The 22,235-nt window shown below is 37.5% G+C and overlaps 1 protein-coding gene and 1 pseudogene across 9 annotated transcripts in view; one reads left to right on the top strand and one right to left on the bottom strand.

Annotated features, from left to right (window-relative positions):
* The window catches only part of LMO7 (LIM domain 7), a 180,693-nt gene that overhangs the window by 112,766 nt on the left and 45,692 nt on the right, over positions 1 to 22,235 (top strand). For 3 of the 9 annotated variants that reach the window (XM_016149351.2, XM_036228896.1, XM_016149352.2), the window contains 8 exons: positions 8,710 to 8,740; positions 9,471 to 9,584; positions 13,669 to 13,867; positions 17,607 to 17,859; positions 18,814 to 19,092; positions 19,429 to 19,632; positions 20,483 to 21,202; positions 22,186 to 22,215. In XM_016149351.2, coding sequence (XP_016004837.2) covers positions 8,710 to 8,740; positions 9,471 to 9,584; positions 13,669 to 13,867; positions 17,607 to 17,859; positions 18,814 to 19,092; positions 19,429 to 19,632; positions 20,483 to 21,202; positions 22,186 to 22,215 — 1,830 coding nt within the window. The remainder of the gene's footprint in view (positions 1 to 8,709; positions 8,741 to 9,470; positions 9,585 to 13,668; positions 13,868 to 17,606; positions 17,860 to 18,813; positions 19,093 to 19,428; positions 19,633 to 20,482; positions 21,203 to 22,185; positions 22,216 to 22,235) is intronic. The other 6 variants (XM_016149355.2, XM_036228897.1, XM_036228899.1 and 3 more) reach the window with 4 other exon arrangements.
* On the bottom strand, positions 13,422 to 13,540 carry LOC118609564 (annotated as a pseudogene).

The following is a 22,235-nucleotide window of genomic DNA, read 5'->3' as shown; positions in this document are numbered from 1 at the left end:
CTGCCTCTGAAGTTACATCCCTTTGTGTATAAGCAGTCAAGTCCCTCCCCCTCTTCCTCTCCCTCGTACAGATACTTGTAATTACATTTAGGGCTCTCCTTGATAATCCAGGATACCTCCTCATCTCCAGATCCTTAATCTCATCTGCAAAGTCCCTTTTGCCAATGTAAGATAACATTCTTAGGTTCCAGGAATTAGGATATGAACATCTTGGGCTGGGGTGGGACATTCATTATTCAGCCTAACACATTCTTCAATAAATTATTGATATTATGAACAAGGAATGAAGAATTAGAAATGGAATGTTTTTGTTTAAACTAAGAGTCTATGATAGTACTATATGAGTTATCCATATGTGGTATATTTTATATACAGATGTATTTTAAAGAATGTACTTAACCATTCTGGAGTGCACGAAAATAGGACTTAAAATGTATAAATATTAGCTGATGGCTTAAATTAGGTTTAATTGGAGAAGCATCTAAGTTGGTCAGACTCTATAGAGATATATTGTAATATGGCTTAAATGGAGACAATGAAGACCTGACACATCATTTCTTACCATTTTAAATTGGAAAGACAAGTGGGCTTGCATGCATTTGTCCAAGGTAACGAGACTGCTGAGCTGCCAGCTATACTAAGTTGTAATTCTTTCAGCATTTAGTATATATTTACTAAATATCAGTTATGATTCAGGCACTGAGCTAGGTCTCGCCTTCTGATCTGTTAGTATGTTTTTCATTAACTTCTCAGATGTGTAGTAATTGCTTGGCTGTTAGCTTTGCTCTCATGCATTTGATATCATTTTCTAGATTATAGTCATTAAACAACACTTTCAGCTAATTTTAGGCCTATGGGAACCTCGAGTATGCTTTATATGATTAAGGGAAGTTAGTTAAATTCTTAGATCCTCGAAAACAGTGATTCTTAACCACAGGCAATGCCCCCACCCCCATCTACCCTTTGCGAGCCTGGAGATGCTTGTCAACGTCTGGAGACATTTCTGAATATCATGACTAGGATGGGGAGAGTGCTACTGGCATCTAGTAGACAAGGCCAGAAATGCTACAATTCACAGGATAATCCTTTTTTGAAGGGAAGTAAATAATAATTGTGTATATGTGTAAGATATAAGGATCAAGAAAGTAATCCACTAGTAATTCCTCAGCCCTCATCTCCCGCCCCCCACCCCGCCCCCACACACAGCGTTTTTGACCCCGTTCTCTCCTTCCCTCTGGCGCCACTCCCAATGTGCTGGACGTCCCTTCTCTGCTTTGCTGGCTCTACATCTTAATCCTCATGCATTGGCTTTCCCAGGACTCAATCCCTAGACCTCTCCTCTATCTATTCATATTTTTCTGGGTGATCTCATTTTAGATTTGTGACTTACCCTCCATCTCTATGCTGACAACTCCCAGGTTATATCTCCATCCTAGATTTCTAGCTTGAACATCTTGGCCCCTCTTGTATGTCTAATTACCAATGACTTCACCTTTCTGCATTGTCTATTAAGTGTCTCAAACTTAAAATGTCTAAAACCAAAACCCACTATTTTCATTCCTGCTGCTACCTAGCATTGTTTCCTGTAGAAGTAAAATTATGGGTAAGTCTATAATGGAGCTGCCCTATAGCCTCTCCCCAGCGCATTAGATACGATTAAATGCCCTAACTCCATTTAGTACACAGAGCATACAGAATGGATATTAAAGTCTGTATTTAGGAATTGTCTGTTTCTGGTTTACAATCTAACAAGGAATGTACAGATGCGAGTTTCAGTTATGAAATCAGTTTTATGTAATAGCAAACAGAATCCATAAAGTAGAAAAGAAGAATTAGAAAAGGAGTCTGTGGTTGAGTTATAAATAAAACCCACCTTTCAGCTCCTGCAACAGCAGTCTACAGTTTCGTTATTTAAGTGGAACTGTGTGCTAATATCTTCGAATGCATGTATTTTTTTTTAAATTTCTCTTTAAGTGAAACTTAGCTATTTTTAGCGTTGTGTGGGTGGGGTGTGAAATTTAATAATAAATTATTTTTAACAAGAAGGTACTTGCTCATTTGTCATGTTTGCAATCAGCATTACGCTGCTAGGGCAAAAACTGTTGAATTTCTAAGAGTTTTTTCTCACATAGGTAAATACAGAAATCATCAAGTTTATCTGTTTGTGGTCACTAATTATCTCCAGATGTAGTGTTATTTTCTCAAGCGTCATTTTTACAGTTTTCACAACCAGGTAGAGCTGCATTTTGTAGCAAGGGCATATTAAAAGCTATGAGTCACATGTGCTTAACATGACCGGAAGATTGTCAGATGTAATGCAGTTTCGTTTTTAGAGATGAAGGTGGGAGGAAAGGAAGAATTTCAATTTTTTTAAAAAACGTAGCTTGCATTTTGAGACAAGGAAAAAGTAAATGCAGTTTTCCAAGAATTCATCTTTAACTTCTTTTATTCACACACCTCTTCTTTTTATTGGATAGTCATTAGTGAAAGGTAGTGGTATTTGATCTATTTCAAATAATGCAATGGATGAGCTTCGTTAATAGAAAAATAGAACTTTTGTTAATGAAAAAGGAGCCATTATCTGATATATTTCTAAATTTCTTCTTCGATTCCTTCATTTCAAATAAAAACAGGCCCTTTTCTTAGAGACAGCAGTGTTACAAATTTTCACACTATGTTTCTTACATTTTCACTCACTGTCCTTAGAGTTGCTCAGAATTCCTCCTTTCTGGCCATTTGGAAGCAGACTGTCTTGTTTTATATATAAAAATGATGCCACTGCTGTCGTAAGAACATCTGCTTTGAATTGTCTCAATGGTCTCCCACTGCCGCACGTACGCCTCCACCCATACCCCATACGTGTCTGACAGATTTAAAACAGATGCTGCCCACGTACTTTTCCTACTTGTGACTGCTTATGAAATCATGCTTCAGGACCTCATTTCTTGAAATTTTTCAAAAGTTGTGAACAGGTGGCCAGACTTCATGAGCAACAACTGGAGTGTGGAGATTACTTAGTGACTTGGAGAGGGACCAAGTAGCACTAACATCAGCCCCGTTTCCCAAGAGGCAACATGCAGTTCAGCTGGTGCCTCCCAGAGGAGGCAGGGCCAGAACGAACTCTAGAAGGGTTGGGTCCCCAGGAGGAATCCCAGCCTGACTCTGCGAAGTAGCCTCAGGGAGCGAATGCCTGGGGACGTAATCACCCAGTGCCTTGCAGTTGTGCTGAGGACTGAAGGTGGAAGTTTATTCTGAGCCAAGAGAAAAGGGATTATAAAGACTGTCAGATTAGGGATAGAAGGATTAGGGAAAGAAGGATGACTGTGTGGCAGGGAGGAGACTGGTTGGGGTCGGAAGCTTTACTTGGGTCCCTTACAGATTACTCTGTTAGCTAGAGACACTTGGGGTGATGGCAAGTGGGGCCAAACTTCTCATCTTTCCTATTAGGATGTGGGGGAGTCTTCAGCCATGGTACCTGGGGCAAAAGTACTCCTACTCTATCAGAAATTCCAGCATGAGTTTTTAATCACATGTTTCTCACATAATGCTTCCATAAGACACCTGCGTTTGATCTTTGCTGAGCCTGGCTTGGTTAGGTTGAGAGCTGGGATTTGGGAAGGACAGATGATTTTGGAGCATGGAGATTTTAGTTCTTAAGGGATTATGATATGGGGGCGGAGTATAAGGAGATTGGGCCTTGCAGTGTTGCAAGTGAGGAAGTTGGTAATTTGAGGAAAAAAGGTATATTGAGATATGGGAGAGGAGCATAAGAGGAGAAGTGGGGTTCTGTTTCAAACTCCAAGAAGTTTTCATCTTATTCGGGGAAAAATTTCCTCCATCTCCGTGTCCTTGATCTTCTGGACTGGCTTTGTGAGTAGCTTTAGGTAACTTCCACATAAACATTCGAATGCTTGGCTGCTCTTTGGCAGACCTGCGGTTGACTCCTGGGCTACAAGCATGAGTCAGGCAGGGTTCCAGCTCTCTGCAACCCACCAGAAGAGACTCTAGAAAGTCTGTGGTGGGTGCACGCATGTGGGCCTGGGCTTAACTCTTTCATAAACGGAAGGTATTTGAAAGTATTTTTGATGGAGCCCGGGAACACAACTGGATGTACCAAACTGTGATGAAGCTATGGTCTCATCCTTTTACACTGTTCCCAAACTGTGCTCTCAGGCACGGAGATAGATGTTGCCGTGTAGGCACATTCTCTTTTTCCCACAGATTTCGAGCTTTTAGAAAATTTAAGGATGTTGGTTAATGCAGTCCATGGCAGACAAAAGACAGGTAAGGAGGACTGGCTTGGTGCCAGTGTGGATGTTTGACCAGTGGCAGTCATACCACACCGGTTTGCCTGGCCCTTTGTTTGTTCTTATTGTAGAAATAATTTCTTGTTCAAAGCTTCCCATGGCAAGGGGGCAAGGAGAGTTAACATGAAAGAGTGTCTTGAATTGTGCTTCACAGAAATGTCTCTCCTGGGGGTAAAAGTTTGTGTTGGGAAACTTGATTGGCCTCCAAGCAGCTCTATTCCTCCACACTGTTTGGTCGATGTGGATAATTGGAAGATAGTCTTGAAACGTCTCCTTTACTTGATCTGCCTGGGTTAAGCACTTTAAATTTCTCATTTAAGCCCATTGGGACTGGTATGTTGTTCGCAGGTGAGGCTGTGGAGGCACATGGCCAGGTTCTCACAGCTAGTAAAAGTGGAGCCAGAATTCACACGCAGCAAGTCTGACCCTGAGCCTGCCTCTTAGCCAAGCCGCCTTCTCAGGGAAGGGCTGGCAGGGGGTCTCCTGCAGGGAACTGGGACATCTATATGGATTTTATTTCCCTGGTTTTTTGGTTAGAGATGGTACTTCATTGATCATCTGTACTAGTATTCCAAAATAGCTTTGAATAAAGAAGGGATCAAGCCTTGAGCTTCATGGTTCTAAGTGTACCTAACAGCTGTTAGGATAAGATGGTTGCAGATGGATGTGTTTGCCGATGGGCTCACGTGAGATCTGGTGGCTCTTTTGACCTCTGGCAGAAAGTTTTGAAGTTGTGACAGGCGCATTATCTCTGGCCCTTTGTCAGGTAGTGAAGCAATTACCAGAGTGATTCCGTTAATAGAGTGGAAGATTATATCTATGTCATACTTGCTATTTCTCGAATATCAATATTTAAAAATCAATGTGTGATACTCAGAAAAGGCTAACAACATATTTAACATAGTCATTTTTTCAAACTATTAATGTTTCATCTCTACCCTATTTTATGTTAAATTTAGATTTTAAGGCAGGCTTGAATTCTTTGGCCTTTGTCTTGCAGATGTCTGCTGGGACGCTTCCACTGCAGAGACTAGCCCTTCATCTTTGTACTCAGCACTTTGAAGTTGGTCTTTGTTTTTGAGTCTGTGCCTTTTTCAGATTATTGATGTATAATTGTAAAAAATTTCAACCCCCTCCCCCCTTTTTTTAAGACTTTAAAGATAAATTGAAAAAGAAGCCCAATTATGAGTATCAGTACAATCTGAGCCAAAATTGGATGTTTTAAGTAAACTAATGCAATTTAACTGTTCTTTGACATCATATGAATATTTATTAGGACTCTCCTGAGCTTTTATCATTTCAGGCTTTCTCTCGCTAACTTACGTTTCTGTAAGTGAAACAAATGTATTACTATTTGAGAGCATCTGCGTGCCATGCCCTGTGCTAGGCTTTTTAAATAAAATATTTTCACGTGCTCGCCACGTGGTAGACCTTGTCGTAAGACACTCAGAATATGGCAACAAACAAAACCACAAAAATCCTCTTGGGTTCTGGTGGAGGAGAGAGAGAAAAATGAGTGCATGCAGTAGATGGTTATAAATACAAAAGCGAAGCAGAGGAGAGAGACGGGAGTGTCAGGCAGGCAAGCTGCTATTTTAAAGGGGTGCAGCACGGCTTCACTAGAAAGCTTTCGCGGGCAGCTCAGTGGATGAGATGGGCCCTGCCCTCACATAGCTTTTAGTCTAGTGATGAAAACTGCTTCCTGATGAGCCTTCAGCATCGGGCTAGGGAGTCTGTTAAGTACCTGTGTGCATTTCCTCCTGATCTCCTGAGCTAGGGCACCTTATTGCTAGTTTCTCCAGGAGGAAACCGAAAATTTGAGAGTGAAGTAGATTGCCAAGATGAACATAGCTAGTCAGACAAAGATCTGACCCAAAGTCCATGCTCTTAAATATGGTAAGCCAACTCTCGAAACATTTGTTGCGAAGGAATTAGGCAATTTTGAAGATAGGGCTGTCTTAAGTTTGGTTCCCGTGGGTTGGGCTCAGGGAGCGTCTTGTGTTACCATAAACTTCCCCTCTGCCCTTGTGCTTTTTCTACGTAAAAGGCCTTGGGGTTGTGCCCTGGCCATAGCTGGCGAGGGAGCCACCTGGTTACTAACTTCCATGCAGTGGGATGTGTTTGTTACGTGTCAGAGAGTGGCCTCTAACGACTCCAGCAAATCATTGACTACTTGAATTCCTGGCACTGCATTTCAGTGATAGGACACTAATTTGGCTGGCCTGAGTGTCATTATGTTCAAGAGCATGTTATAAATGCTCATATTTAGAAGGGAATGTAAAGTGATTGAAAGATTATAGTTTCAAGGTCACTGATTATTTCGTGTTTATTACAGAATAGGCTGTACCTTGTATTTAAAGTGATTGCTGTAACGTAATAACAAGTAAATAGTAAAAGAGTGTGTTGGATTAGAAACCTTTATAGAGGGCTGTGGAGAGGAGGTCCAGGGTTCAAGAGAGCTCTGTTGTTCCTCCTGCCCTCAGTGTGCTTATGCAAAGCATACCATTTTTAATAGGGTGGTGATTTTTCAGCCTAGTTTATCCTTTGCATTGAGTATAGCTGATTCTTTCGTGCTTTCACTAATTTAATATCTGAGGTGTGTACGCTAAGAAGAAGCTATACGTTTACAACCCTTTGTGCTATTTTTTATTGTTAGTTTCTAGTAATTTTTTCCCCTTATTGACTGTTTCCAAAATTAAGTGATGGTTTTTATAAGATGATTTTCCTTTTTATTAAAGAGAGAAGCTGTGATTTGAGCTCTTGGGCTGTGAAATTCTGTTTATTTACTTTCTTGAAGTATAATATACATACAACAGGATACATAATAAGTGTACAATTCAAAGACTTTAGAGACAGAACACACTTAAGTAGTTAGCTTCAAGAAAAAAATATAAGAAATTATCAGTGCTCCAAGAACCCCCGATTTTTTCAATCACTTCCACCATCTTACCCCACAAAGTAACGGCGATCCTGAATTCTAACACCATGTCCGGGTTTCGCCTGCTTTTATACTTGGGTGAATGAATAATAACAACGTGTTCTCTTTGTGTCTGGATTGCTTTTGTTCACCATTTGTGACGATGAACCATATGGTTGCAGACAGTTGTAGGTTGTTTGTTTTCATTGCCACACAATAAGTCATTGTGCGGGTCTTCCATAATTTATCATTCTACTGTTAAAGAAGTATGTGTAGCTTCTAGTTTATTTTATGGGGCTTCTACAAATGTTCTCATATATAACTTTTAGTGAACATATGTAAGTATTTCTGTTGCATCTAGCCCAAGGAATGGAATTACTGGGTTGTAGAATATGCATATATTCTGCTTAAATAGATACTACTGAATAGGCTAAGGGTTAAAGTAGTTGGCCAATTTTCATTTCCACAGTAGTGTGAGAGCTTGTGAATTTTATTTTTGAAATGCTGTTTTGGAGGTAGATGAGAGGTGCATGTTGTTCTTAGGTTCATTTTAGTTCGTGTTTGTTTTATGGCAAGGAATGGTCATGACTGTCTCTGATTCTTTGAAAACTAAGCTAAATATGTGTGTGCTCATTCTCTTCCTTTTTTTCTGTCTTATATTTGTTTTATATATCTCACATATAACATATGTGTGTACATTTTTATCTTACAAGTATACTACGTATAGACTCTTAGACTGAAAAGCCACCTTAGAAGGCTTCTACAATCTCTGAATTCGTGATGATCCTGCTTATGTGTTTGTAATGACAGAAGCCACATTATTTTAGGGACAATTATCCCTTTGTTAATTAACTCATATTGTTGCTTCTTCAACATCATAGTGACATCTGTCTTTTTTAACTTCTCCCATAAATATTATGTCCTTTTACAGGCGTGTATGTGTGTGTGTAGTGGGGGAAACCCATGAGGCTTGTATAGAGCAAAATCTCTTTAGGCAGAGATTCACAGCAATTTTTAAAACTGTACTTCTCAATATCAGTCTGGTCTGGTCTCTCACCAGTTTGCTGGGGAACTTGAGTGAGAAAACCTACATGGACAATAGAGAACTCAGCACAAAACTGCCTTTTTTTCCTTTCCTGTTTCCTGATTTTTTTTTCTTCCACAAGCACACTTCTTTCCCCTTTTGATTGGATTTAAAAATTATTTAAAATAAATACAAAAAAATGCAAATAATGCATTTTAAAAATCAGACTGTAATGAATAAAGTAATGAGAAAAATACAACCTTTTATAGAAAACTTTTATAGTCCATTATATTTCATGAAATCAGTGAATATGGAAAAATTCTTCTGAGGGATAATATGCAGTCTAATACCAGGTGGTATTAATATTCATAGAACTTTAGAATAAAAATAAGTTTCTAGTTAATAATTAATAATTTAAGGTTCATAGATATTAATGGATACTTCTTCTTTTTTCTTTACAGGCAAGAAGAGACTGACAGGAGAGTGAAAAATGTAAGATATATTTAATGTAATATTATAAATGGTTTTTTACTTTCTCTGTAATAAGGGAGTGAGATCTAAAAATATCTGGCATACTCTATCCTTTTTCTAATAAAATTTGTGTTAGAAACCAAACAGTCACAAACTTTAAATATGTTTAAATTTGGTTAAAATATATATTTTTCTGTCTTCATGGTAATAAGAGGACAAATTAAACGTAGTGGTTCCTTGTATGTTAGTAATGTGGTAAAGGCAAATGAACACACTTTGGGATTTTTAGGGGAGTAAGTCAGAAACCACCAAATCAGACTTTAAGGAAAAACACTGAATGTTAAGAACTTTGGGTATTTGCTCAGTGTAGACTTATCCAATAACTATAATAGTCTACTTGTATTAGAAAAATTTTTAAAAATAAGACAGTTTATTAAAAGCACAAGAGCTCAATACCCTTAAAGAAGCTGAGAATTATTACTTTTAAGTATCCATTAAAGTTTTTCTGTCTTCATATATATTAGTAGAATGTATGAATAGCTGCTGGGATCTGGGCTTTGGGTTTGAGAATGTGCTCAAGAGAAATCTAGGGTCATTTTTAATGACGCTTCTCCTTCCTAAAATTTAAAAGAAAATATGCTTTCAGCCATAGATATGATATCTTTTATCTAGAATGCTCATTTGCATTTGAGCTTGCAATCAGTTGCTATAAATAGATTGATCTTTTTGTTTCATGGAATTTGTTTTAAAGGTTTTGATAACGTTGTACTGGCTGGGAAGAAAAGCACAAAGTAACCCTTACTATAATGGTCCATATCTTAATTTGAAAGCATTTGAGAATCTTTTAGGACAAGCTCTGACTAAGGTAAGGAAACTACATCTGTATGAGATGACTACTATAACTAACATTATGTTCTCCTCCTTTTTTTTTTTTTTTTTTTTTTGGTGCGTTTCTCTTCATTCTCCTCTACAGCAAATATAGCAGCTCTGATGGTCTTTGCTCTGGTCTAGACTGGGCTGGGTAGAGAGAATTGTTACTCATTTATTTGCTGGCTTTGTATGCCACCACCAGGCAGTGAGTGAGTCTATTTCAGAGCAGTTTCCAGGGTATAGTTTACAGGTATAGGTATTTATCTCTTAATTTTAGGTAACTTGGTGACATATTCATTTTTGTTCATAAAAACTTTGTATAACTTAACTCTCTACACTCATTATGAATTCAATCTGCAGTAGAAAGGTGCTTCAGGACTATTACAATGTGTGGAAGCTACTCAAATCCTTCATCTTAATGTCTTTTTGTCATGGATGATTATCTCTAATGTCTACACTTCAATATCCTCATGATTCTGTCATACTATTTTTGTCCCCCAAAGAGTAATAAATGCTGTTACATGAACCACGATAAGGTTTTTCAGAGTTAGAATCCTTTGTTTTAAACACATTTTTAGTCCTTTATATCCTAGAATCAATGTTGCAGCTTTTGAACAAATGTTTAAGGGTGGTTTGAGGAGAATTTAGTGTCGGGTCTGACTGTAGTCCTGGCAAGTCTTCATTTATAGCATCCAAATGGGAAAATTAATGTGTCTAATGAGATATTTATCTAGGGGAGTTTGCAGTGTGCTCAGAAGAAAATTTACAATCACAGTAATATGTCACTATTTAATTATTAGTAATTACTCCGTGGGTTTTTGTTATGATTAAATGATACTACACCAGTAAGGCATTTAGCATTAGTCTCTGGTATATTGTTAAGATATGATGTTAGTTACCATGATTGGAAGATAGAAATTTTAAAACAGGATGAAAATGGTTACTTTGCCTTACAAGTATCCTGATGGTTAAATGGTTTTGCCTGAGCCCAGGCACATACGTTTAGAAAGATGGGATTGTATAGGCAGGCTAGAACAGTGGCCCCAACCTTTTTGGTACCAGGCACCAGTGATCCTATGAAAATCTAATGCCTGATAATCTGAGGTGGCACTGAGACAGTGATGCTAGTGCTGGGGAGTGGCTGAAGCTTTGCTTGCTGACCTGCCGAGTGGCCATGTGGCCCAGTTCTTAACAGGCCACTGGCTGGTAACATCTGTGGCTAGGGGACCCCTGACCTAGAAGGTTCAGGTATTCCTTTTTGATTTTGATTATTATTTTGATTTTTATTATTTTTTAATTGTAAAGAGTTGATAGCACTCCATTCAAATTCCTCGAAACAGTTAATTTAGTAATAGTTGAGATATTATCTATCATGCACAGACATTGTACCAGTTGTTGGGAAAACACCCACACAAGGCAAGTGACCCATCCTCGTAGAGCACAATCGTCTGTTGGAGGCAGGTGAGCAGGTAGTTCACTGCAGTAGAGGAGGGTAAGACTGATGGAGCAACGTGCAGGAGGGGGCTTTGGGCATGATCAGAGCTTTGCCTTAGTTACTTCAGCTAAGAAAACATCCAGTTAAAAACAATGTGGTGCATTGGTTCCTGTATTAGTGTTCTTTTAACAGCCATTGGTCCGGTCGTCTTATGGCAGTCTGATTCGGGCTGAAGAATCCTGGTGCAGTGTTTGTGCTGGGAATGCTTAATTAAAGGCTGTTCCTGTCACCAGTATAGGTAAAATCAGAGTAGATAAAAAAAAAAAAAAAATTGATAGGTAAAACTATAGCTGTGGTTACATTCCATTATTATAGAGTGGAGATGACCATAAGACGTGTGTGAATATAAAATTTGTTTTGCATCTGTTCCGTTAAAATCAAAACTCATTATGTTCATCAGACTTTCCTACTTAAGTAGATAATGCTTAATGGACAATCTGAGATATCAATTAAAATATAGTTGGGGTAAGCTCTTGTACCTGTCATCCTGTAAGTTGGAGGTGACTTAGTCTAAGTGACTTATCAGAGTAAAGTCCTAAATAACCAGGTATTGGGGTCAGACTCAGGTTCTTTTATAGCTGTGGTGGCCTGTTATAAATAACTAACATTTATGTAGTAAAAAATCATCTCTTTGTGTTGAGATCCCTAAGGCTTCAACAAGTACATATCTAAGAAACCTGATGAATCAGAAGATTTACTTAGAATTGTGTGTATGTGTGTATGTGTGTGTGTGTGTATAATGTATTTTTTTCCACATAGACACCTTTATTCTTGATAGCATTTAGCACTGGAGCTGGCAGAGAGGGGTAGGGGTATGGGTGGGGGGGTGGATCTTTTTATATGTTGAGGCACATTAGGCCCAGCTTCTCCATCTGCTTGGAAATAGGGTACAAGGTAGGTGCTTGCATTGTCATGGCAGATGTCAACTCTGACACGAGGGTGTCTGGCATCCAAAGCATATAAAATCTCACATAAATCTGCTAGACCTTATTGGTGCTTCAAACACTTGTCAAACCATTCAACTACGAATTGACAGATCTAGTCTTAGCCAAAAGTATGCCTGAGACAGCTGCTGATTATTCATTGTAAACATTCTTTTGTCAACTTTTTCATATGTTGAGAATGGTCATAATTAGAAGTTGTGGGAATAGTATAACAAATACCCAGTTATGCATTATTCAGTTATTAAGATTTTTCCATATTGACTTTATATATCTATTCATCCATGTTTTATTTACTTAATCATTTCAAGGTAAATTGCAGAGCTCTCACCCCTTAATAATAAGTGTTTTTTAAAAGTAAGATATTCGTTTGTTTGTTTATTGGTATATGGAGATTCTTCCATGTAGCCATGATATCTATTATACTTAAGAAAATTCATAACTATTCTCTATAATCTAATATTCGATCTATATTCAGAATTTCCCGGTTATCTCCCAACTTTGTTTCATAGGTATTTTTGTGAATCATGATTTAATCAAGGTTCACATGTTATATTTGTTTGTTAGGAATTCCTAGGTTCTTCAGACTGTCTCTGTATTAGTAAACTCACCTAAAATTAACATTCCTGATTTTTACTAGAATGAGTTACATTCACCATATTAAAAAAATTATAGTAGCTATTCATTGATTTTTACTATGTATAAGGACTGTGCTAAGGGCTTTACAAATGTAACTTAAATCCTAATTTTAAAAAGTTTAGTTATATTTTGGTATTTATTTTCATAGAGGAATGTCAGTTAAAAACACCTTTGAGTTAAATTCTATCTGATTTACAAACCTGTGGTTAATGACATTTGTCGTATTTCTATATATCTCTTACATGAGCCAAATGAATATTTATTTAGATCTCGGAAAAATATTTGTATGTTGGCAAACAAGTTTGTTTTCCTTGGTTCAGATCTAGGTTTTATAATCAGTAAAAATAAATAAATTCTTTGCCATGTTTACCTGCTGTATTTTCCCCTTTCTTTTTAAAACCTTTTGTTAATGAACTTTCACTGTTGTGATTTTTTGTTTAATACACATCACCCCAAATATTTCCTAGAGGTAGGCCGAATGAATATAATTTGTTATCTTCTTTTGGATATCAAAGTTAAGGTTGGTTTTTCTCTTCGACTCCTTTCATATTTATTGCCAGATAACTGTAGATAATCATTGATTTTAGCATTTGAATAATCTAATTAGAAGGTTTTCTTGTTAAAATGTTCCCCCTTCCTTATTTTCAAATAGACCCTGCTACTTTTTTAAGAATACTGAATACCTCCTTATTGTTACGAGTGCCAAGTATCACTTGTGGGAAAACAGATTTATTTTCCGATTTTTAAAAATTTTTTACACCTACAGCACCTGGTCTTCCTAGGTGGTCTTCCATCTAAGTACTAACCAGTCCCAACCCTGGTTAGCTTCCGAGATCAGATGGGATCAGGCTTATTCAGGGTAGCATGGCTGTAAGACTATTTTCTGATTTTTTTAAATCAGATTTTTTTAAACACCTATCAAATGAAGCACAACTTGAGCTATGCAAACAAACATTTTTGGAATTTTATGCTAACTTACTACTCTTTAAAAAATATGTCTTTAGGCACTCGAAGAGTCTAGCTGCCTGAAAAGAAGCGGCAGGGACAGTGGTTACGGTGATATCTGGTGCGCTGAAAGGGGTGAATTTCCTGCTCCTCCAGGCAACCATAAGAGAGAAGATTCGTTTGAAAGCTTGGACTCTTTGGGGTCTAGGTCATTCACAAGCTGCTCCTCTGATATCACACTGAGGGGTGGACGTGAAGGTGAGTTACATTTTTGACTGTCAGTGTATTTTTATTTGTTTGCATAATTCAGAAAATTGGGAATAACAGTAGAAAAATGAGGTGAAAACTGTTGAGGTAAAAATTTCACCAAGCAGTGGATTTTCATAGAGACCGAAGTGTAATTGTTTTTCGTTTTTGATTTTCCTCCCTCAGTGTATCACCAGTAGAGGAATGATGGTTTTGCTTCTTTTTTTTTCCTTCCTATTTTTAGAGAAGACTAGAGAGGAGACAGTTAACTATGACTCGTTTTATCAGTATTAATGTGTTTTGATTTTTTTCTCTCCAGATTCAGGCTTAATAATCTGCACCTATAAGACCTAGTCATTGGTCCATCTAATAATAATAAAAAAAAAGGTCTAAAAAGTCTGTTCTAGTTCCTGAGTTATTTTCTTTCTTTTTACCTTGTCTTAAAAGATTTAAAAAAAAAAAAATTCTCAAGGAAAAAAAAGACAAAAGCATCTTTTTAATGGTCTCTAAGAGAAGAAACGATAGATATCTTTAATGATTTATAATGCTAAACTTTGGTTAAGTAACAATACTTGTGTGGTGTTAGAAAATATCGTTTGATTCTGTCAAGGTCAGAGCTAACCCAGTTTAGAGTTAAGTACAGAAAGTCATTCTGTGTGGGGGAGGAGCCTTCTTTCAAAATACCAGGATTACGGTCTTACCAGTTACTCAGTGCATCTTATGCCTACGGTCGCTGGGTGGTGTCAGTAATTTCTGACTGTATACCTCTAGTGATTCAAATTTAGCCAAGTCGAAACCACGAGTAGAGTTGCTTCAGATATCTCTGTACTTCTACCATCAATGCGGAAAAGACTGAGAGCTCTGCTTGTGAGTTTGTGCTCGACTGTTAGGAATTTTACCTGTTCATTTTCATTATTCTTTTATTTAATTTCGTTATCACATTTAATAGTAAGTGTTTTCTCTGAGGTTTTTATTATAAAAAAATTTCAAACATCATCGAAGTTGGAAGGATTTTACGGTGAACACCGTAGCACGTGCACACGCACTGGCTCTACCACAGCATTTCACCGTGCGCTCGCTTTGTCACATACCTGACCCTCTCCTTCTGTGCATTCATTTATGCATCTTGTTTTTTGAGGCACTTCAGAGCACATTACACTTGTCATAAATGCTATAGCATACACATCATTAACTATAATTTAATCTTTATTTGTTGTCTTTAAGTAAATCTACATAAATTTAATGTAATGTACAAGGAATTTGCCTTCCAAAAATAAAAATCAGCAAAGAAATTGTTAAGCATTGTCACACAAACGAAAATTCTTGAGTTTTTATAATAGTGGCATTTAAAAATTAACAAAAAAGTGTAAATGGATATTTAAGAGTAAACCTTTATAATGACTGCTGCATTTGTTGGCTATCTAAGTGTGACACTTATAGCCTAGATGACTATTATGAATCTGATTTTATAATTCATATAAGTGATTAAAGCTGTAAAAGCAGAGGCTGAAATTTTCAACCCATTTTACATTACTTTGTTCTGACTGAAGAACCTAAAACATTCAGTGTTTAAATTTATATCTAGCTACCAAAGAATAGAAGGAAAAAAGATTGATGCATTGTAGGAACGTGCTGTGGTCCAGGGGTGTGGAACTGAAGTCTTCTCAGATACTCATTGGGCTAGGTGCCTGGTACATGTGATGAAAAGCAGAGGGCCACTGTCATTGTCACACTGCTTGCCGATCTTGGGGAAGGAGTTACAGGCCTTGTTTAACCAGAGTAAAGGGGAGAGAGGAGTGGTAGATAGGGGTAAAAGTGGTCAAATCAATGATGACAGAAGTAAATTTAACTTCGGGTAGTGAACACACGTGCAATATATGTATGATGTTTTATTGAATTGTACACTTGAAACCTATATGATTTTACTAACCAGTGTCACCCAATAAATTTCATTAAAAGTGTAGATGTGAAGACTTGGTAATCACAACTAAGGGGTGAAAAAAGAAAGCCTGAGGGCCTCCAGGATGATAAGCCTTCTTTTTGTGTGTGTGTGATAAATATATTCACATTCTGCTACCTACCAAGTAACAGTCCATAATTGATGATCAGCACAGCTTAAGATAATATTTTTATGTTAACAGAATTGCAAAATCAAATTCTTTAGTTTTATGTGAAACCTCTTATGTCAAGAATATTTGCCTACTCTATTGGGTACTGTATGTACTAGACTCAAAAATAAAAAAAAAATTAACTTTAAAAATTCATGCAATATACAGTGTGACTACAGTTAGCACTATTTGGTATTTATGAAAATGAAGAAAGATCCTAAGAGTTCTCATCACAAGGAAATGTTTTCCTTTTTTTCTATCTATATGAGAATGATGGATATTAACTAAACTTATTGTGGTAATCATTTCACAATATTATGTAAGTCAAATCATACTGTACACCTCAAACAGACAGTGTCATATGTCAATTATTTCTCAATAAAAATGAGGAAAGATTCTAAAGTGAAACAATCTCTCTGTGTATTTAAGATTTTACATGTACAAATTTTAGCAAGAATTAAGACATTTCTCTTATTTCTAAAAAATGTACCGTTTACTTAGGACGTGGTTAAAACAAACAAAACACCAGATTATTGACTATAAATCCTCCTGGCTTTAGCTGCTTAAACTTTCTTCCTTTTCACTGTGCATGTCCTTTACCCTTTTGGGTCTCATGGTCTCATCTGTATGTTATCCATTTCCCGTAGGCTATTCTCAGTGTTATGTACTGTAGATTCCTGCCAAGCAGGAGGGAGGAGGCAAGAAAGCTTTTAGCTCAGGTTAACCCCGCAGGTGCTCTCTGTGCTGGGAACCTGCTGCTCTCAGGGACTCAGAGACCTCACACAGCCAGCCTCAGAAAGCCCTGGTCGGGAGCAAGCCATATTCACCTATTTTCTTTAAAATGCATAGAGGCGATCTATAGTAGTGTACGCTTTTCTTCCAGCGTCTTTAAAAGAGCACATTTATTTATTTATTTATTTTTACGACAGTGGATTTGGATCATTCTGAACTTGAAGGGTATCCAAGTGTATTCTTTCGAATTTGTATTTCAACGACTTTGTATCAAAAATATAATTTCCATGGCCACCCTCAGAAAGAGCCTTGGCTTCTGTGTTCTCATTTAGGTATGAGACTCGATATTCTTTTGGGACTTTAGAAATCTTTTGGTTCAAGCTCATATCTAATGTGCGATTCTTGCTTATAGGGGTCTCAAATGGCTCTACCGAACCCTGAGATCTTGTGTTTTTTCTTCTCTATGTCCTCCCTTATTTCTTGCCTCACGGATACTTTAGGTGGCCGCACGCTTCATTTTAAATTAGTTTCCCTAGAATTACTTATATATCTTATTTAAGTGTCCTTAACTCATTTGCTAGGTTTTGTTCACATGTATTCCATCAAAAAGTTTTATGAAAAACTATGGGATAAGGAAGATCGAGAAGAACAGTGGTTTGGCTGTAAATTAGGACTTTTTCTGCTTAGAATGTGCAACAGTAAAAGAATGTACTGCACGCGCCTCCAGTATGCAAAGCAAGTTCCTCCTAATGGATCTTATCACAACTTCGTGACAAATTTCTAAAAATATTCCTTGCAGTTAGCAGTAGAGCACTGAGTTTTCAAGGGAAAAACAAAGCAGGCATGCTGTGAAGGTTTCCGTTAGAGGAGTAATCTGGAGAGTAAAGAAAATTCTTGTGCCTCTTTTCTAGGTTGTGAAAGTGACACAGATTCTGAATTTACATTCAAAATGCAGGATTGTAATAAAGATGATATGTCCTATCGAAGGATTTCATCCATCGAACCAAAGTCTGCTTTACCATTCAATCGTTTTTTACCCAACAAAAGTAGACAGCCGTCCTACGTGCCGGCACCCTTGAGGAAGAAGAAGCCGGACAGAAATGAGGATAATAGAAGAAGCTGGGCAAGCCCTGTCTATGCAGAAGCAGATGGAACATTTCCAAGGTACTGCGATGTGATATCCAATTATTGAGTTTTAAAATTTGGTGTACTTGAGAATTTGCTGGGATATTTAAACGCGGTCCAAGGAATCGTTCTTAAAATGTATTTTATAGATTAAAATATATTAAATCTCATTAATAGAAATGTTTTTTTTCTTACCTATATTTTTAGTCACACATGTCTTGAAGATATTTTATTTCGTTTTAGAAAGTTAGCATATGATTTTGCCTATTCCATTTTTTAATGCACGCCTTTAGACTACTTGGTATCTTTTAGCTTACCGGATGACTTATATTATCCATTGTGAGCTCTGCCGTGTTGTTCTTTTCCTTTTGTTTTTCTGTGTTGATTGATCTCAGTGGACACAAAAAGAATCCTTTAATTTTGAATCAAATTAGCAGAGCAGAATGGGACTTTTCAAATTCAGCTTCCTGTCAGAAGGAGGTATACAGGTCTGAAAGTGAATCAGATGCCAAGGATGAATGAAGATCACCTGATGTAGTTTTGGATGACTTAGTCAACTGTAGATTTTAAGTGAAAAAGGGGCTGGGGAATTTCATCTCAAAAACTCTCTCTCCTAACTCTTATTCACAAATATTTTCTCCTACTGACCCAGTAGCCACCAGGCTATACAGACCGATGAGGTCAGAAAAATTTCTCTTGGACCCAAATGTCTTTTCTGTTGATTTTAATGCATAATATAACATCTCAAATTGTTTGCAATTTGTCTCTTTTATCACATAATTATCTTTGGCCCTTGTGTGTAAGCTAGTCTCTAAGTAAACGAGATGCTGTTATAATGCCTTAACTTTGTTCTAGGAGCTGTAATGATGAGAATGGAAATTAATTTGCTTCATTCACAGTGGTGTAACTTTTGTGGGCCAGAAAGCATGCCTTTGGTGTTCTATGTCACAAATTGCTCATGCATTATCTTAACTGGTTGGGTGTTTTGAACAGTAACGAGAGGAGAACTTGGAGCACAAATGTGAAGAACTGGCCAACAGTACATGAAACTTCAAATTCCTCTTGTTACTTGGAAGAGGAAGAAGAAAAGGCAAGCATACCCAACATTGTAAAGGATGATCTTTATGTGCGAAAGCTAAGTCCAATCATGCCAAACCCAGGGAACGCTTTTGATCAGTTTCTTCCCAAATGTTGGATCCCAGAAGATGTGAACTGGAAAAGAATAAAAAGGGAAACTTATAAACCATGGTATAAGGAATTTCAGGGATTCAGGTTTGTCTTTGTCCATGTTTCTGTCATTCCAGTGTTCGTTCAGCACCCTGGCTGGGTACATGCTATGTATGCTTTTTATGAAAGAGACAGGTTCATTTCTCTCCAACATCTGTGGAACTTGTATAACTAAAATAAAATCAAAAATAAATAAATAAACAAACAAACAAACAAATAAATAAATAAATAAAGCTGTTTAAATGTAAACTTTAGGATCTCGATCTTAAAGAAGCCCTCTTTTAAATACATAGTCATAGCTCGTCATTAGATTTAGTTATGTTTTTCTCCAATTCTTTGTTGTCTTCTCTCTCTCCTTCCTTTCTCTGCCTCACTGTACAGTAGGAGGAATTCAGACTCTGAGGATGAGGATTCAGGTTCTGGCAGAAGCTCCGCCATTTTTAGTAGGATACAGAGAGCAGAGCATAGGATAGACAGCAACCGCCAAAGACCTTCACTCTTGATGGAATTAGCTACCAAACAGGCCCGAAACTCACGGGACACCCATGCAGCCCGGAGAACCAGTGGTGCTTCGGACGAGCCCAGGTGTACCTGTCTGCATGAGCCTTCCTGCTCAAGTCTGGCCTATGACACCCATGCCAGCTTCTGCTGCTACATTAACCTCTGACCGTGATGTGCTGAATCATGAAAGCTTATCACTTAATATTTAGTATAAGAGCATAACGTATAACTTACTGCTTTCCGTGCAGGCATATGTAAGCTTGGAAGTCTATAGAATTAAATATTTTTCTTTAGCACAATAATGTATAAGAGAGTCTAGAATTACACGTAACATAGTCATTTCTTTCAGAAAACCATTTAAAGGGCTTTCGGGAAAGTTGACCTAATTTTACAGTTATGCTATGTATGGAGAGGTGGAGAAAGGAAATTACTTTTAGACAGACACTAGGACAGGCAACTCTGGTGGGAAAATGCTAAGAAAAGTCTCATCAGAGTTTTTTATAAGCTTCACAGCATTTTATTGTTTAAATTTCTGCTGACTACCTGTGTTTCATGACCAACTCTTGAAACTTTTCAAGATTATTGCTGTTCTTTGGGATGGGAATTAGGTCATTGTGGTTCATGGAATGAGGGAGAGGTGGAGGTGAGCATCTTGTCGGACCTCAGGGAAGTGCACTCTATCTGCATTCTAGCCCCATCATTTGGCTAGACGGTGCCACCTTTCCTGAGAAGTACGTTCTGCTCTCGTTTTTCTAAATGGTATCCAGGAGAGTCATAGATGATATTAAATGCTAGTCTTTCTTCCAAGTAAGAGTCTCTCCTATGGCTCCCTAAAATAATTCATCCGCAGTAACTGACTAGTTATTCTGCTACCTAATTACCTCTTCTCAAACTTAATGAGATTCTCCCTTCCTTTTTCTTTTCTATGCCTCAGTCAGTTTTTATTACTTCAGGCTCTCCAAACGTATTCTGATGACATCTTGTCTTCTGAAACAAATATCAAAATCGATCCCACGGCTGGCCCAAGGCTCATAACACGCAGGAGGAATCTCTCTTATTCACCAGGGTATCGAAGAGGTGACCTTGAGATGTCAGCCCTGGATCCTGACTTAGAGAATGATGATTTCTTTGTCAGAAAGACTGGGGCTTTCCACGCAAATCCATGTGTTCTCCGGGCTTTCGAAGACTTCAGGAGGTTTTCTGAGCAGGATGATCCTGTAGAGAGAGATATAATTCTTCAATGTAGGGAAGGTGAACTTGTACTTCCAGATCTAGAAAAAGATGATATGATTGTTCGCCGAATTCCAGCACAGAAGAAAGAGGTGCCTTTGTCGGGGGCCCCAGATAGATACCAACCAGTTCCCTTCCCTGAACCTTGGACTCTTCCTCCAGAAATTCAAGCAAAATTTCTCTGTGTTCTTGAAAGGACATGCCCATCCAAAGAACAAATTAATAGCTGTAGAGTATTAGTTCCTTCATATCGGCAGAAGAAAGATGACATGTTGATTCGTAAGATCCAATCTTGGAAGATGGGAACTCCTGTGCCTCCCATCAGTTTCACCCCTGGTCCCTGCAGTGAGGCGGATTTACAGAAGTGGGAGGCCATCCGGGAGGCCAGCAGGCTTAGGCACAAGAAACGGCTGATGGTTGAGAGGTCAGAGTGTGTTTCTGCAAGAATTTTGCTTGTAATGGATGGCCTTGTGTAGCTTGTGTGAGAAAGTGGCATCGTATTGCCGGACTGCATGTCATGAGCCATTTTGAAGCATCCTGTAAAAGTTTATTTTGCTTTGTGAAACCTTTAGTAATTTCACAAAAAAAGTGCAATTCCATATTTGCACATCTCTAAATCACCTATTTGAGGCCTCTCTAAGAAGGTGTATAAGCAAACCTTGCCTTTTTCTCAAGGAAAGATTGTGGCACTATTTTGCACCGTGATGTTTCATAATTGTGTTTTTCAATTACATTAACAGACTTTTATTCTCATGTCCAGGCATTTCTGAAACAGTCTGGTTCTAGTTTGGTTTTATGTGTTTCTCATTTTGGAGGGTATGCTTTTTGTGTAAAAAATTTCCTTAAAATATGGCATTGCAAATTTCATTTAACTTGATTTCGATTTTGTTCTTGACCTAGGTTTCTTGGACTATTAGTGTGTGACTTTCTAAATTTTCTAAAGTTCAGTGCAAACTTTATTAAAATGCATGAATTTTATTTACTGTTCGCTAAAATTTATATATATGTAATTACGGCCATTTTTATAATGAGTGCATTTTTGTGTTATGCAACTTGATATTTCGGTTAATGTTAAGTTTATTGAACTTGAGATGGACAAATATGATTAGGCTGAATAAAATTAGTAGACGCATATCTAACTTTATATTAGTTCCTGGCAACAGGAAGCTTTTTGTTATGGATTTATTAATGCAAGTTAAATCAGGAAACTCTTTATCTTGTTTCATGTGAATTCCTTGAGATATGAGATCAATGAGGATTTGAGACATGAAAAAGAATGTGATTGAAGAAGCAACCTTTTAAGATTTGTCCATCTCTAGTTAGACTCTTAAGTTAAAAATGTTGCACATTTACAAACTGACGCCCTGGAAAAAATGACTTTTAATTTTTGGTTTTCTGATTTCTTAGACTCTTTCAAAAGATTTATGGTGAGAATGGGTAAGTTTTATGGTTCACAG

The sequence above is a fragment of the Rousettus aegyptiacus genome, unplaced genomic scaffold, assembly GCF_014176215.1.
Source record: "Rousettus aegyptiacus isolate mRouAeg1 unplaced genomic scaffold, mRouAeg1.p scaffold_m13_p_11, whole genome shotgun sequence".
Taxonomy (NCBI): Eukaryota; Metazoa; Chordata; class Mammalia; order Chiroptera; family Pteropodidae; genus Rousettus; species Rousettus aegyptiacus.
This window is presented reverse-complemented; position numbering and strand designations above follow the sequence as displayed.